The 13,903-nt window shown below is 44.6% G+C and overlaps 2 protein-coding genes across 2 annotated transcripts in view; both read left to right on the top strand.

Annotated features, from left to right (window-relative positions):
• The window catches only part of LOC135823329 (uncharacterized), a 46,424-nt gene extending 40,518 nt beyond the window's left edge, over nucleotides 1-5,906 (top strand). Inside the window, exons 1-4 of the mRNA XM_065336189.1 lie at nucleotides 818-1,174; nucleotides 2,018-2,463; nucleotides 2,734-2,888; nucleotides 5,406-5,906. Of these exons, the coding sequence (XP_065192261.1) occupies nucleotides 940-1,174; nucleotides 2,018-2,463; nucleotides 2,734-2,853 (801 nt within the window). The 5' untranslated portion in view covers nucleotides 818-939 and the 3' untranslated portion in view covers nucleotides 2,854-2,888; nucleotides 5,406-5,906. Of the gene's footprint in view, nucleotides 1,175-2,017; nucleotides 2,464-2,733; nucleotides 2,889-5,405 lie in introns of the transcript that reaches the window.
• A 2,507-nt stretch (nucleotides 5,907-8,413) lies between these two features.
• LOC135823328 (uncharacterized) lies at nucleotides 8,414-13,465 on the top strand. Its single transcript, XM_065336187.1, has 4 exons — nucleotides 8,414-9,300; nucleotides 10,171-10,616; nucleotides 10,872-11,026; nucleotides 12,874-13,465. The coding sequence occupies exons 1-3, from the start codon at nucleotides 8,508-8,510 to the stop codon at nucleotides 10,989-10,991; spliced, it is 1,359 nt and encodes a 452-aa protein (XP_065192259.1). The 5' UTR covers nucleotides 8,414-8,507; the 3' UTR covers nucleotides 10,992-11,026; nucleotides 12,874-13,465.
• Nucleotides 13,466-13,903: the final 438 nt, after the last annotated feature.

Raw genomic sequence — 13,903 nt, 5'->3', positions numbered from 1 at the left:
GAAATCTGGTCCATGTAAGTCAGCTAGTACTGGACACTGTGCAGCTGTAGACCTTCCAACATTGGGTTGTGGACTGCAGTATGGAAATGTATTATTCATGATCCCGGATTTCATCATGTCTAGCACTGCGGCTGTAGATATTGTGTACAGTTGCATGTAGTATCTGATCTGTTGTATGTTGTGTGTATGTGTGTATGTGTGTATGTGTGTGTGTGTGTGTGTGTGTGTGTGTGTGTGTGTGTGTGCGTATTTTGCCGCACTGTGTGTTATTCTCTACAGACCGTCAGTACGTAGTCTTCTGACAAATTCTCAGTAATCCACACAATACACTGTTCGCTATACACCCGTGTACTACTGAATATACAACATCACCAGGAGAACATGTTTGCTTCAAAGTTACATGGCAATCTCAAGACTGTCAGTAAGTTTGTTCAGCGTGGTTATGCTGTGAGTGTACAGAGCCGGTTAGTCCAGTCAACCAGCGGATCAAGGTTATGTGTTGCTAGTAAGGTGACTCAGACATCAGCACAGTCCAGGCAGTCAGTTAGGTGGAGATCAGATCAGTCTGGTCGTCAAGTCACTACAGTACATGATGCTGTTAATGCCATTGATTCAATCTTTCATAGCATTTTCAAGACACGCAGATTTATACCCAATGATCTGATATCACAATGTTCTCTCATCCAACGTCATGTTACTGAACTTAGGAGTCCGAACAAGGTTAGAACTATCCTCCATGCATGCGCTCTCATCAGTGAGGAGAACACTAACTTGACCACGCTGGCAGTGTCTGGACTTAATCAACTAGCCAGTCTACCCACTGATGTCTGGCAAGACAACAGGAATCAAGAGCACCTGAGATGGGCAGTTTACTGGGCCGCGAAGTGTCGATGTTCAACTCCAGGATTCACAAAGTTACTACAACAGCAGCTTGATGTCATGTGCATTGAGGAATGTAGAGATGTTGTTCAGTGTGCATATGCATTGTTTAAGTTGAATATGCCTGATCGTCACCTGGCCCAACACTTGACGAATCGCTACATTACCATACAGAGTACAGGTGATCCAAAGTATCGTCATACTGAAGTACTCTCACTACTTCTCTACTGCACACTGTGTGGTGTAGAGTGCAGTGCCTTGCTGAAGCTGATCAGTGTTGATCATCTGATACAGAGTAAGTCTATTCTGGAATAAGACCTATTGAATAGAGACTTGTGTCTGTTGGTTGTGGAATTTCTGCTCACGCGGAGTTACAAGTGACATTCATACCACAAACCTCTGTAGTAATCGTCCTTGGTGTCTCAGAGTTGAAACCAAGTGTTGTTTTAGACGGAAAGAGAAACGATCTCAGTTTATGGTTTTTGCTACACAATATTCTGCAAGTGCAGATTTGCTTTCACATACATACTATGATGATGTATGTTGTAAATTGATCATAATTCAACTTGGGTTTTTAAAATAAAATCATGATGGCAGGATTATAGGTATGATTTTGAATCATGCAGTTGGACAGTCTGGAGCCATTCCAAACTTGTGTTAGTATTTCAGCAATCAACTACATTCTAGTGAAATGGGTGGGGCATCCTGCAACTAAACAGTACAATTGGAAGTTTTGAGCACACCTGCCTTATTCCTCAGCACTGCGAAATCGCACTTCAGTCCACTGTATCAGTTTCGACATTTCGACAAATTGCTATCACCAGAATGCAGTGCAATATGCGATATGCATCCTGATGATGTTTGGAAACAGGTCAGACAGTATAAACTTGTGTGTACTTCAAGAAGTATGTGCACCAAATTTGTAACTCACACACCAACAAAAATTCATCCAGTGTTGTTCCCCTGATTGTGTGTGTTTTACAGGAAGTAGGCTGTTGGCATGGAAATGACAAATGGATCACTTTCTGATGTCATCGATCTTTGATTTTTCATTTACACATCCTAAAGTATATCTGTTGGTACGTGTCCATATCGCTGTGTGTCTCTCTCGATTCTCTCTGGCCTGACTTCTGTGCAGAATGCGATCCTCGCCGTGTGCAACTGCTATATTTGCACAACACCCTCCCTGTCACTAACGACCAGCGGCTACAGATAATGAACAGGTGTGCAGTGTGGTTCCAGAAGGCTGTGCCAAGTCAGCAGTCAGGTCGAATGTATGACATGCTGTCATACTTCATTGGTCCAAAGCACACCACTGGCATATCTCTGGTTGATGGTGTGGACGTTCAGGCATTCTGCATCTTCAACCAAGACCATGAACCAGTGAAGACTGATGCGTATCCAGCTGATGTATACAACGGTGTATCAGTAGATATGACTGCAGCTAGACGTCATGGTTTCAGTGTTGTGGCATGTCTGGGTGTGAGTGACACTCAGTTACAACGTCATCCTGTACATACACCTAACGGGTATAACACTCTTGAGGCATCGGCACTCAAATCTCTAGGATGTTATATTATTCCGGTGAGTTGTAGTGCTAGTGTTTTGCCTTTGATCATGATGTCTGTCTTGATACTTCAGTGCAGGTTGGAAAACAAGCTTGTGCGTAATGATAGTTTTGAGTGTATTTACTACATGCTGCTGCCCAAGTCTAGTTGTGAGACATAAAAAATGTTTTATAGTCTCAGACTGTTCACCCATCTGAAGATTGTGTTCAGTGTTAAAAGAGAGTTTTTTTTATCCTGGATGAGCTTAAATTTTGCATTACTTCACTCTTTCTGTCTACTTTGATAGATGGTACTCAAATATGGCGCTCGGCACTCGCAGAAAAGCAGCCACACTATCCCGGATTTGCTGATCAATTATCCGTATCACATCACCGTGTTCAAAGACCTGTTACCCGCCAAGCAGTGATGGATCTACACACTGATGTCATAGTCTACATGATGGTAAGTTACAGAATGTTAGATGTTGTACATATATCTGCCATGGTGTAGTTTAGTGTTTTATTCTTTCAACCTCATTGGGTGCAATGTCTATAACTGATAGCAGAACACTAGTACAGTGTGGTGGATTTGACTTCTTTGATGGGAGTGAGGTGTGCGAGTAGTTGGGCGCATTCTTTCAATCTGACCGAACTAGAAAAGGACATCATCAAGGAATCGATCTGGCTATATCGTGGTGGTGGCCTACCTATGTTGATGAATACAACGGGTAGTGAGACTGATTAGATGACCTGTGGAAGACTATTCCAGGAATTCCAGTGTCATGGGTTGAAGATTACGATCAATGTTAACCTAGAAGTAGTGAACTTCCTCGTTATCACACAAGCAAACCTGTAAACCGGTCAATACGAATCATACCGAAACTGGGCTCCACAACACTATTGTCGTCGGGAAATGGTAATACAGTGCATGCATGCATGCGCACAGTGGTACAACCTGCACAGTCTGGGCGCGGTCCGCTAGCAGGGGAGAACTCCGTGTGCAGCGCAACGCCAAAAGGGACCTGATAAAGATCACAAGGACCACACTACACCTGCATGCCCGGTCTAACTCTCTGCCGGTGATAATAAAAGACCTCCTCAACTAAGGCTCAAGTCTTTTTATCGGAAGAAGAATATCCGATATCTTGGCTGACCATGATGCAGCGGCGTAGCGTAGCCCTTTTCAGTTTGGATGGTCATGTGATGCGACATAGTATACAATTCACACTATTTTCATTTTGCGCCAAGGATACTGGCTCAGCCAACTCCTTTTATTTGGAAGCTTTGCGGTAAACTGCACTCAGAAACGAGTCTGATTCAGCAGACTATACATGCAAGAAAACATGCTTCTTGAATGGCAGGGAGCAGCAAGTTGGGACGAAAGCAGCACAGTGTAGTCACTTCACACCAGGGAGCAGTAAAACACTGGTATTTACTACCCCTTGTTTCACACTCAGCTCCCCTCGCTCCGATCATGCTGGTGTTTTACGGTTTGCAAAGGACGAGGTACTGACAATGGCTGCATGTACAATCATGTTCAAGACTGACATACAGTGTGCCACATACAAACCATTTGAAGTATGAAGGAACTACCCTCCACGTATACAGGTCCAGTCCACGCATCGACACGTGGATGAACGTTGAACGCGGGCACTTCTCGATACTTTTTATCCTGTTTGGGCGTTTTGCGGACATGGTACGACAAACTCTAGCTGCTTGGTTTGCGAGTTTTGCGATACGGTGCTATGCGCATGATGATGTGTTCTAGGAGACAGTATCACCATAAAGGAGTGTGCTGATTAGCAGTGGGTGTTTTGAACCCCTAGAGTTGTGTAGTGGACTATCTATTGAGAATAGAGAGGTTCCGTATAACGTAACAACGTTAATGAAAAACGTAGTCGATCTACGAAAGTCTTACTTCAGTACGTAAACTGCACGCGCATCTGAGTTCCGCCATACGGAGTTTTCAAATCACGAAGCTCCCCTTGGCTACTCCGAACGCGGCAGTGTACGAGCAGATCGACCTGGGGAGAGAGTCATAAATTTGTACCCAAATCCACTTACGAACCAGCTACATTATCAGAACCCTATCTACGTACTCTCCGTAGACAACTTTCCGTAAGTGGAGTGCAAACTCGCGAATTCACGGCTTTTTCCCGCCCACTAACGTAAAGTTGCTCAACTTTACGTAGTGCGGAACCTCTATAATATTGACAAATTCCTTTCTGATAGGTTCCTCGTGACTGGTCTGGGGGCACAGTGGAAACTGTGATTGGTTCACCCACGTTTGTTTGGTATTGCGACTAGTCACAGGGCATTAGTTTTTTTGCTGACGATATGACTGGTTACAGGACCAGTGACTGTTCACAGGGCCTGTACTACTCACAGGGTCTGGACTGGTCACAGGGTCTGGACTGTTCACCGGGCATGCACTGGTCACATGGCCGGGACTGTTCACAGGGCCTGGACTGGTCACAGGGCCTGGACTGGTCACAGGGCCTGGACTGGTCACAGGGCCTGGACTGGTCACAGGGCCTGGACTGGTCACAGGGCCTGGACTGGTCACAGGGCATGGACTGGTCACAGGGCCTGGACTGGTCACGGAGTTCTACACAGAAAACCAGACTTAGATATGCAGAAGTGCACCATATCGCTTACGTAATCTTTGCCGTCTAGAATTTCTTTAAAACTGATATCACAGGTCTGATTGACACAGAGCAAGAGTATAGAAGTGGATCATCCATGACCAATTAAACCGGGAGAATTCTACTGTCCAGAACCCATCCACAGAGTCGCACATTCTGCTTTATGTACTCTTGCCATCGTAACAGTATGGAACAGAGATACATTGTACATGTAGCTAGCCAGGTCGGAAAAAAAACTTGGCAACCACCATGGAGAGTGGAGTGAACTGTGTAATACTTTCCTGATCACAAACAATTGTATTTGCTCTTTGTGTGATTCTTCTGTGTTCTCTCAGATATCTTTGAACAGCAGTATACTATGCCGAGTTGTGCCGTGATATCATGTGAGACTGGAATATGAAGTCCGTTTTGTGATTACTAAGAAAGTTGTGGACATCTCTTTTGGTCTTGTGATTGAAGTTTTCATTTCTCCGATTCTTTGCCACTTTTTCCGCTTAGCTGAACAATGAGGAAGCTGCCTCTTCTTTAATTCCACTCCCGGCTGAGTAACTGAATAACTGAGTAACTGAGTACACCGGATGTGAGAGGGTAGTGCTGCTAGTGCTAGTGTAGTATGCCTGTTGATTGTGTTTTTGAAATCCAGGCATTGTTGAGTTTGTGCGTGAATGTTTGCGTGTCTGTGCATTCAGTTCCCAATTCTTTTTTCTTTGTGCGTGCATATACAGTACAGTGTACCTTGATATTGTGAATCCTCCACATGTGTGTTTTCCGCTTCCATTGTCCATAGTACACGTAGTACATGTAGCATCTGGAGTAGCCAGGATCCTGATTTTTGACTGAGCTACATGTTTAAAACTTAAAAATGGTAGTAGCGTCTGCCGTGATCTGTGTTTGTGTGTGTGTGTTGGGGGGGTTCTGTAAGGCGGCACGGCACGACCATGTGAGATCGGATTATGATCAACCATGTGTGTTGTAGCCCGGAAATGTGGCTTGTTCGTATGAGGATATAGAACTAACATAGACCAATCCTAGCAATGGTCCTGACCAGGCTCTCTTGTTTCGCATCAACAAAATTCACTATAATCTACATGTGCATGTGATGTAGTGTCCAGGATATCACTGCTGCTCGGTTCTGAATAATTTTTCTTTCTTTGATCTCGTATAGAATAATAAGTGGATCTACGGGGGGGGGGGGGGGGGGGGGGGTGGTCTATCCGGATGAATACATGTTTAGCGTTATGTCCGGAGTGCGGCTTGTGTTATCTGTTTGGGGTGCTAGGGGTAGCGCCAACTCAGCAGTCAGATAAAATCATGCATGCACCGACTGATATTATGATTGTACGTGCGCTACACTACGGCTACAGACTAGATCTACGGACCGTGTCCAGGTACATACTACTTACTAGTACTACTACTAGGTCACCGTGAGGTTTGACACGTGAGTGATGACGCGTGTGTTATCAAAAGCCTTTTTGAAAAGTTTGGCCATTTGCGCTTAAAAAAAACAAGGACAAAAAAACAAAACAAGATCTTTTAAGATCTTGTTTTGTTTTTTTGTCCTTGTTCTTAAAAGAAACAACAAGAGCACCTCGATCTCGCCTTCATAATGTTAGATCTACCAGCTAGCGTTAGCGTGTTGTTATGCTAAGGTCAGAAAGGACTTAGTGGCACTCGCTGGTTTATATCATCAGTTGAAGAATATTCCTTATCCTGGTGTCGATCGCTGAGAAGGTGCACTATTGGCTACTGACGTGCATAATAGTTTGTTACATTCACAACAGTGTTGCTGTGGTAATCCGCGCAGTGATCAACATCTCTATTCACTGTGCAACTGTATCATAACGCTATCGAAACTTACTGGGGTAAGAGAATTATGTATGTACGAAAAGGAAGATGAATGTTGAAGAAACAATAGTTGACTGCCGGGCTGAGACCGCTGAGTGCGTTCGAGTTTTCCGGATTTCAATGGGCGCTTTCCATTACACGTTTGCACAATTCTGAAACTGGGTTTTGTACTTCTCGAATGACCAAAATGTGCGAATTCCGGCCATGTAAACGAACGACCAGAATTCACAACGCATTTTATTCATGCCATATGATATCACTAACAAAATTGATCGTAAAAAGAGATCACGTACACCCTCGCGCGCACGTGGACCCAGATTCGCGTACCGGACTACCGGTCCATCCCGGTGATCGTGAAGGTTCCATGTTGGCAACAATATTGGGCTTCGATAAAGCTGAACGCGTGTGCGAAAGGACCACCCAAAATGATCTGCTCTAACAATCAGCCCCCAGTGGAAACTCAACTGCGGCAAATAGCTTTTCGGGAAGACATAAGACAGTAGCAACTACATGCAGTTGTAGCCCTGCTTTCGCGCCACACCGACCAGGGAGGCTCTTCCTTGACCTGAGTCATGCATGACCAGACCGGTAACACACCGAGCGTGCAATTATGGCGCCAGAATTAGAGAAATCCCGCCTTCTCTTCAGAATTGACGGAATTGGATAAATTCAATTCTAACGACGGAATTTGTGGAATCGAACTGTGCGTCAACAATAAACTAATTCTAGAATTGACTGATTTGAGTGTAATTGAACGCGCTCAATGTGGCAATGTCATACTGTGTTGTGTATCGCATATGCATAATCTTACCACCCTATCCGACTTTTCGGCCGAGGAAAAAATCGAGAAGAAGTTTGACAACTCCTAAAACTAGTAGAGAACGAGTACGTGTACATGTTGGTGACTCGTTTACCCATCCTTAGTTAGGCCAAATTGCCAGGGAATTTCGATGTGGTTGACTGAAGTTTGTTTTCAAGTCAAACAACACGTGTACATGTAGTTATAAACTGATTGAAGTGATCTTTTGCATTTTACTGAAAAACCCCAAAAGCAGTTTTACGAATCATGTCTTTCGTGACTGGTCTGATTGAGGCAGTAAGTGTAGGTGACTGAAATCTGGTCAATGTAAGTGAGCTAGTACTGGGCACTGTGCAGCTGTAGACCTTCCAACATTGGGTTGTACACTGCTGTATGGCTGGAAATGTATTGTTCATGATCCCGGAATTCATCATGTCTAGCACTGCGGCTGTAGATATTGTGAACAGTTGCATGTAGTATCTGATCTGTTGTGTATGTGTGTGTGTGTGTGTGTGTGTGTGTATGTGTGTGTGTGTGTGTGTGTGTGTGTGTGTATGTGTATGTGTATGTGTGTGTATGTGTATGTGTGTGTGTGTGTATGTGTGTGTGTGTGTGTGTGTGTGTGTTTGTTTGTGGGTGGGTGTGTGTGTGTGTGTGTGTATTTTGCCGCACTGTGTGTTATTCTCTACAGACCGGCAGTACGTAATCTTCTGACAAATTCTCAGTAATCCACACCGTACACTGTACGCTATACACCCGTGTACTACTGAATATACAACATCACCAGGAGAACATGTTTGCTTCAAAGTTACATGGCAATCTCAAGACTGTCAGTAAGTTTGTTCAGCGTGGTTATGCTGTGAGTGTACAGAGCCGGTTAGTCCAGTCAACCAGCGGATCAAGGTTATGTGTTGCTAGTAAGGTGACTCAGACATCAGCACAGTCCAGACAGTCAGTTAGGTGGAGATCAGATCAGTCTGGTCGTCAAGCCACTACGGTACGTGATGCCTATGATGCCATTGAGTCAATTTTTGATAGCATCGTTAAGTCACGCACTTTTCAACCCAGCTATCTACTGTCACAATGTTCTCTCATCCAACGACATGTTACTGAACTACGGAGTTCAGGCATGATTAAGGTTACCCTTCGGGCATGCGCTCTTGTCAATGAGGAGAACACTGATGTCACAAAGCTGACAGCGTCTTTACTTAATCAACTAGCCAGTCTACCTACTGATGTCTGGCAAGACTACAAGAATCAAGGGCACCTGAGATGGGTACTGGACTCCGCTGGAAAGTGTCGATGTTCAACTCCAGGATTCACAAAGTTACTACAACAGCAGCTTGATGTCATGTGCATTGAGGAATGTAGAGCTGTTGATCAGTGTGCATATGCATTGTTTATGTTAAATATGCCTGATCGTCACCTGGCCCAACACTTGATGAATCGCTACATTACCATCCAGAGTACAGGTGATCCAAAGTATCTTCATACTGAAGTACTCTCACTACTTCTCTACTGTACACTGTGTGGTGTAGAGTGCAGTGTCTTGCTGAAGCTGATCAGTGTTGATCATCTGATACAGAGTAAGTCTATTCTGGAATAAGACCTGTTGAATAGAGACGTGTGTCTGTTGGTTGTGGAATTTCTGCTCACACAGAGGTACAAGTGACATTCATACCACAAACCTCTGTAGTAATCGTCCTTGGTGTCTCAGAGTTGAAACCAAGTGTTGTTTTAGACGGAAAGAGAAACGATCTCAGTTTATGGTTTTTGCTACACAATATTCTGCAAGTGCAGATTTGCTTTCACATACATATTATGATGATGTATGTTGTAAACTGATCATAATTCAACTTGGGGTTTTAAAATAAAATCATGATGGCAGGATTATAGGTACTTCGAAGTATGATTTTGAATCATGCAGTTGGACAGTCCGGCTGAAGCCGTTCCAAACTTGTGTTAGTATTTTAGCAATCAACTACATTCTAGTGATATGGGTGAGGCATCCTTCAACTATACAGTACAATTGGAAGTTTTGAGCACACCTGCTCTATTCCTCGGCACTGCAAAATGACACCTCAGTCCACTGTATCAGTTTCGACATTTACACAAATTGCTATCACCAGAAAGCAGTACAATGTGCACTGTGGGATATGCATCCTGATGATGTTTGGAAACAGGACAGACAGTATGTACATGTGTGTACTTCAAGAAGTATGTGCACCAAATTTGTAACTCACATACCAACAAAAATTCATCCAGTATTGTTCCCCTAACTGTGTCTGTTTTATAGGAAGTAGGCTGTTGGCGTGGAAATGACAAATGGATCACTTTCAGATGTCAACGATTTTTCATTTTTCATTTCCACAATGTCATCCTAAAATGTATCTGTTGGTCTATGTCCATACCACTGTGTGCTTCTCTCAATTCTCTCTGCCCTGACTTCTGTGCAGAATGCGATCCTGAACGTGTCCAACTTCTATTTTTGCACAACACCCTCCCTGTCACTAACAACCAGCGGCTACAGATGATGAACAGGTGTTCAGTGCGGTTCCAGAAGGCTGTGACAAGTCGGCAGTCAGGTCGAATGTATGACATGCTGTCATACTTCATTGGCCCAAAGTACACCACTGGCATATCTCTGGTTGATGGTGTGAACGTCCAGGCATTCTGCATATTCAACCAAGACCATGAACCAGTGGAGACTGAAGCGTATCCAGCTGATGTATACAATGGTGTATCAGTAGATATGACTGCAGCTAGACGTCATGGTTTCAGTGTTGTGGCATGTCTGGGTGTGAGTGACACTCGGTTACTACGTCATCCTGTTCGTACACCTAACGGGTATGATACTCTTGAGGCATCGGCACTCAAATCTCAAGGATGTTATATTATTCCGGTGAGTTGTAGTGCTAGTGTTTTGCCTTTGATCATGATGTCTGTCTTGATACTTCAGTGCAGGTTGGATAAATAAGTTTGCACATAGGGAGAGTTGTGACGGGTATGACTACGTTCTGTTGCCCAAGTCTCGTAGTACTACTGAATCTTACCCTTCTGGAGACTGTCTTCAGTGACAGATTGACTATCAAGACTTTCATCTCCTGGATGTGCCTAAATGTTGATGTACTGCACCATTTCTTTCTGCACTTGATAGACGGTACTTGAATACGGCGCCCGGTACTCTCAGAAAAGCAGCCACACTATCCCGGATTTGCTGATCAATTATCCGTATCACATCACCGTGTTCAAAGATCTGTTACCCGCCAAGCAGTGATGGACATACACACTGATGTCATAGTCTACATGATGGTAAGTTACAGAGTGTTAGATGTTGTACATGTATCTGCCATGGTGTAGTTTAGTGTTTTATTCTTTCAACTTCATTGGGTGCAATGTCTATAACTGATAGCAGAGCTCTGATATAGTATAGTGGATTTGGCTTCTTTGATGGGAGTGTCATAATCAGTGAGGTATGCGAGTTGTTGGGCGCATTCCTTCGATCTGACCGAACTAGAAAAGCACATCAGCAAGGAGTCGATCTGGCTATATCGTGGTGGTGACCTACCTATGTTGATGAATACAACGGGTAGTGAGACTGGTTAGATGCCCTGTGGAAGACTATAATCCAGGAATTACAGCGTCATGGGTTGAAGATTACGATCAATGTTAACCTAGAAGTAGTGTTACTTCCTCGTTATCACACAAGCAAACCTGTAAACGATCAATACAAATCATACCGAAACCGGGCGCCACGACGCTGTTGTCGTCGGGAAATGGTTAGACAGTGCATGCATACATGCGCACAGTGGTGCAACCTGCACAGTCTGCGTGCGGTCCGCTTTCAGGGGAGAACCCCGTGCGCAGGGTAACGCCAAATCCAACTATCCACCGGTGATAATACAAGATCTCCTCAAGTCTATCAGTAGAAGAATATCCGATATCTTGGCTGACCATGATGTGTTCCAGGAGGCTGTACTACCATAACGGAGTGTGCTGATTAGCAGTAGGTATTGTGAACCCCTAGAGTTGTGTAGTGGACTATCTATTGAGAATATTGACAAATTCCTTTCTGATAGGTTCCTCGTGACTGGTCTGGGGGGGGGGGGGGGGGGGGGGGGGCACAGTAAAAACTGTGATTGGTTCAGCCATGTTTGTTTGGTATTGCGGCTAGTCACAGAGCATTAGTTTTCTTGTTGACGATATGACTTGTTACAGGACCAGTTACTGTTCCCAGGGCCTGTACTACTTATAGGGCCTGGACTGGTCACGGGGCCTGGACTGGTCACAGGGCCTGGACTGGTCACAGGGCCTGGACTGGTCACATGGCCTGGACTGGTCACAGGGCCTGGACTGGTCCCGGAGTCCTACACAGTAAACTAGACTGAGGGCATGTTCGATTGGTAGGATCGGGATCCCGACCCACCGGATCCACTGGATTCGCACCCTTTCGATTGGTCGAATCCGGATATGGATCCTTCGGATTTAGATCCGGTCAACCCACCTCGGGGAGCAGGGTTGGCCGGATCCAACGGATCCGAATGTGACCTTTGTGCGTATATGGCGGGTGAAGATCATTTTTGTACACATTGTGGTACGCATACGTGGATTGAGATAGAGTTTGCTGACTTCTTGTAGGATGTGTGCGATGAGTACGACTTTCACCCTTTTAGGTGACTTGCGAGCGCCATTCTATTACTTCGTCAACATGGCAACAGTCAAGGTCCAAAATAAAGTGTTCAGTTGACTCTGAAGGATCCGACGGATCTGAGATCGGGATCCCGATCCTTACCAATCGAACATGCCCTTAGATATGCAGAAGTCCACAATATCGCTTACTTAATCTTTGCCGCCTGATATCACAGGTCTGATTGACACAGAGCAAGAGTATAGAAGTGGATCATACATGACCAATCAAAAATCAAAACGTATATAAACGGAGAATTCTACTGTCCAGAACCCATCTACAGAGTCACACATTCTGCTTTATGTACTCTTGCCATCGTAACAGTATGGAACAGAGATGCATGAACATGTAGCTAGACAGGTCGAGAAAGAAACTTGACAACCACCATGGAGAGTGGAGTGCGCTGTGTAATACTTTCCCGATCACAAACAATTGTATTTGCTGTTTGTGTGATTCTTCTGTGTTCTCTCAGATATCTCTGAACAGCAGGATACTATGCCGAGTTGTGCCGTGAGGAAGTGTGTGATATCATGTGAGACTGGAATATGAGGTCCGTTTTGTGATTACTAAGAAAGTTCTGGACATCTCTTTTTGTCTTGTGATTGAAGTTTTCATTTCTTCGATTCCTTGCCACTTTTCTGCTGAGCTGATCACTGAGGAAGTAGTTGGTGCTGCCTCTTGTTGAATTCCACTCCATTCGCTGAGTAACCGAGTAACTGAGTAACTGAGTAACTGAGTAACTGGGTAACTGAGTAACCGAGTAACTGAGTACATCCGATGTGAGAGTGTAGTGTTGCTAGTGCTAGTGTAGTATGCATGTTAATTGTGTTTTTGAAATCAAGGCATTGTTGGGTTTGTGCGTAAGTGTTTGCGTGTCTGTGCATTCAATTCTTTCCCTATTTTTATCTTTGTGCGTGCTTGTACAATCATGTACCTTGATTTTATTATTGTGAATCCTCCACATGTGTGTTTTCCGCTTCCATTGTCCATAGTACACGTAGTACATGTAGCATCTGGAGTAGCCAGGATCCTGATTTTTGACTGAGCTACATGTTTAAAAGGTAGTAGCGTCTGCCGTGATCTGTGTGTGTGTGTGTGTGGGGGGGGTTCTGTAAGGCGGCACGAACCATGTGAGATCGGATTTTGACCAATCACGTGTATTGCAGCCTGGTGACGTGGCTTGTCCGTATGAGGATTAACATAGAACTAACATAGACCGATCCTAGCAAGGGTCCTGACCTGCCTCTCTTGTTTCTCATCAACAAATCACTTCAATCTACATGACATACTGTCGTGGGCATGGAAATCCAGTCGATTGACCGGGGCTGGCGCCCTCAGCGCGTACAGAACGCTGCGTGCAGTGCACATGTTCATCCGATGCGACCAGCACGCTGAAGCGCATAAATGCATGTGTGTATCCCTTATCCACGGCTGCATAGCCAGAGCCCTGGGGCCGGTAGACGCGCGACCAGATTTCCATGTCCACGGCAGTACATGTCATG

This window comes from Sycon ciliatum, chromosome 8, assembly GCF_964019385.1.
Source record: "Sycon ciliatum chromosome 8, ocSycCili1.1, whole genome shotgun sequence".
In the NCBI taxonomy this organism is placed as follows: Eukaryota; Metazoa; Porifera; class Calcarea; order Leucosolenida; family Sycettidae; genus Sycon; species Sycon ciliatum.
The sequence above is the reverse complement of the archived record's forward strand: the minus strand, read 5'-3'. Positions and strand labels throughout refer to the sequence as shown.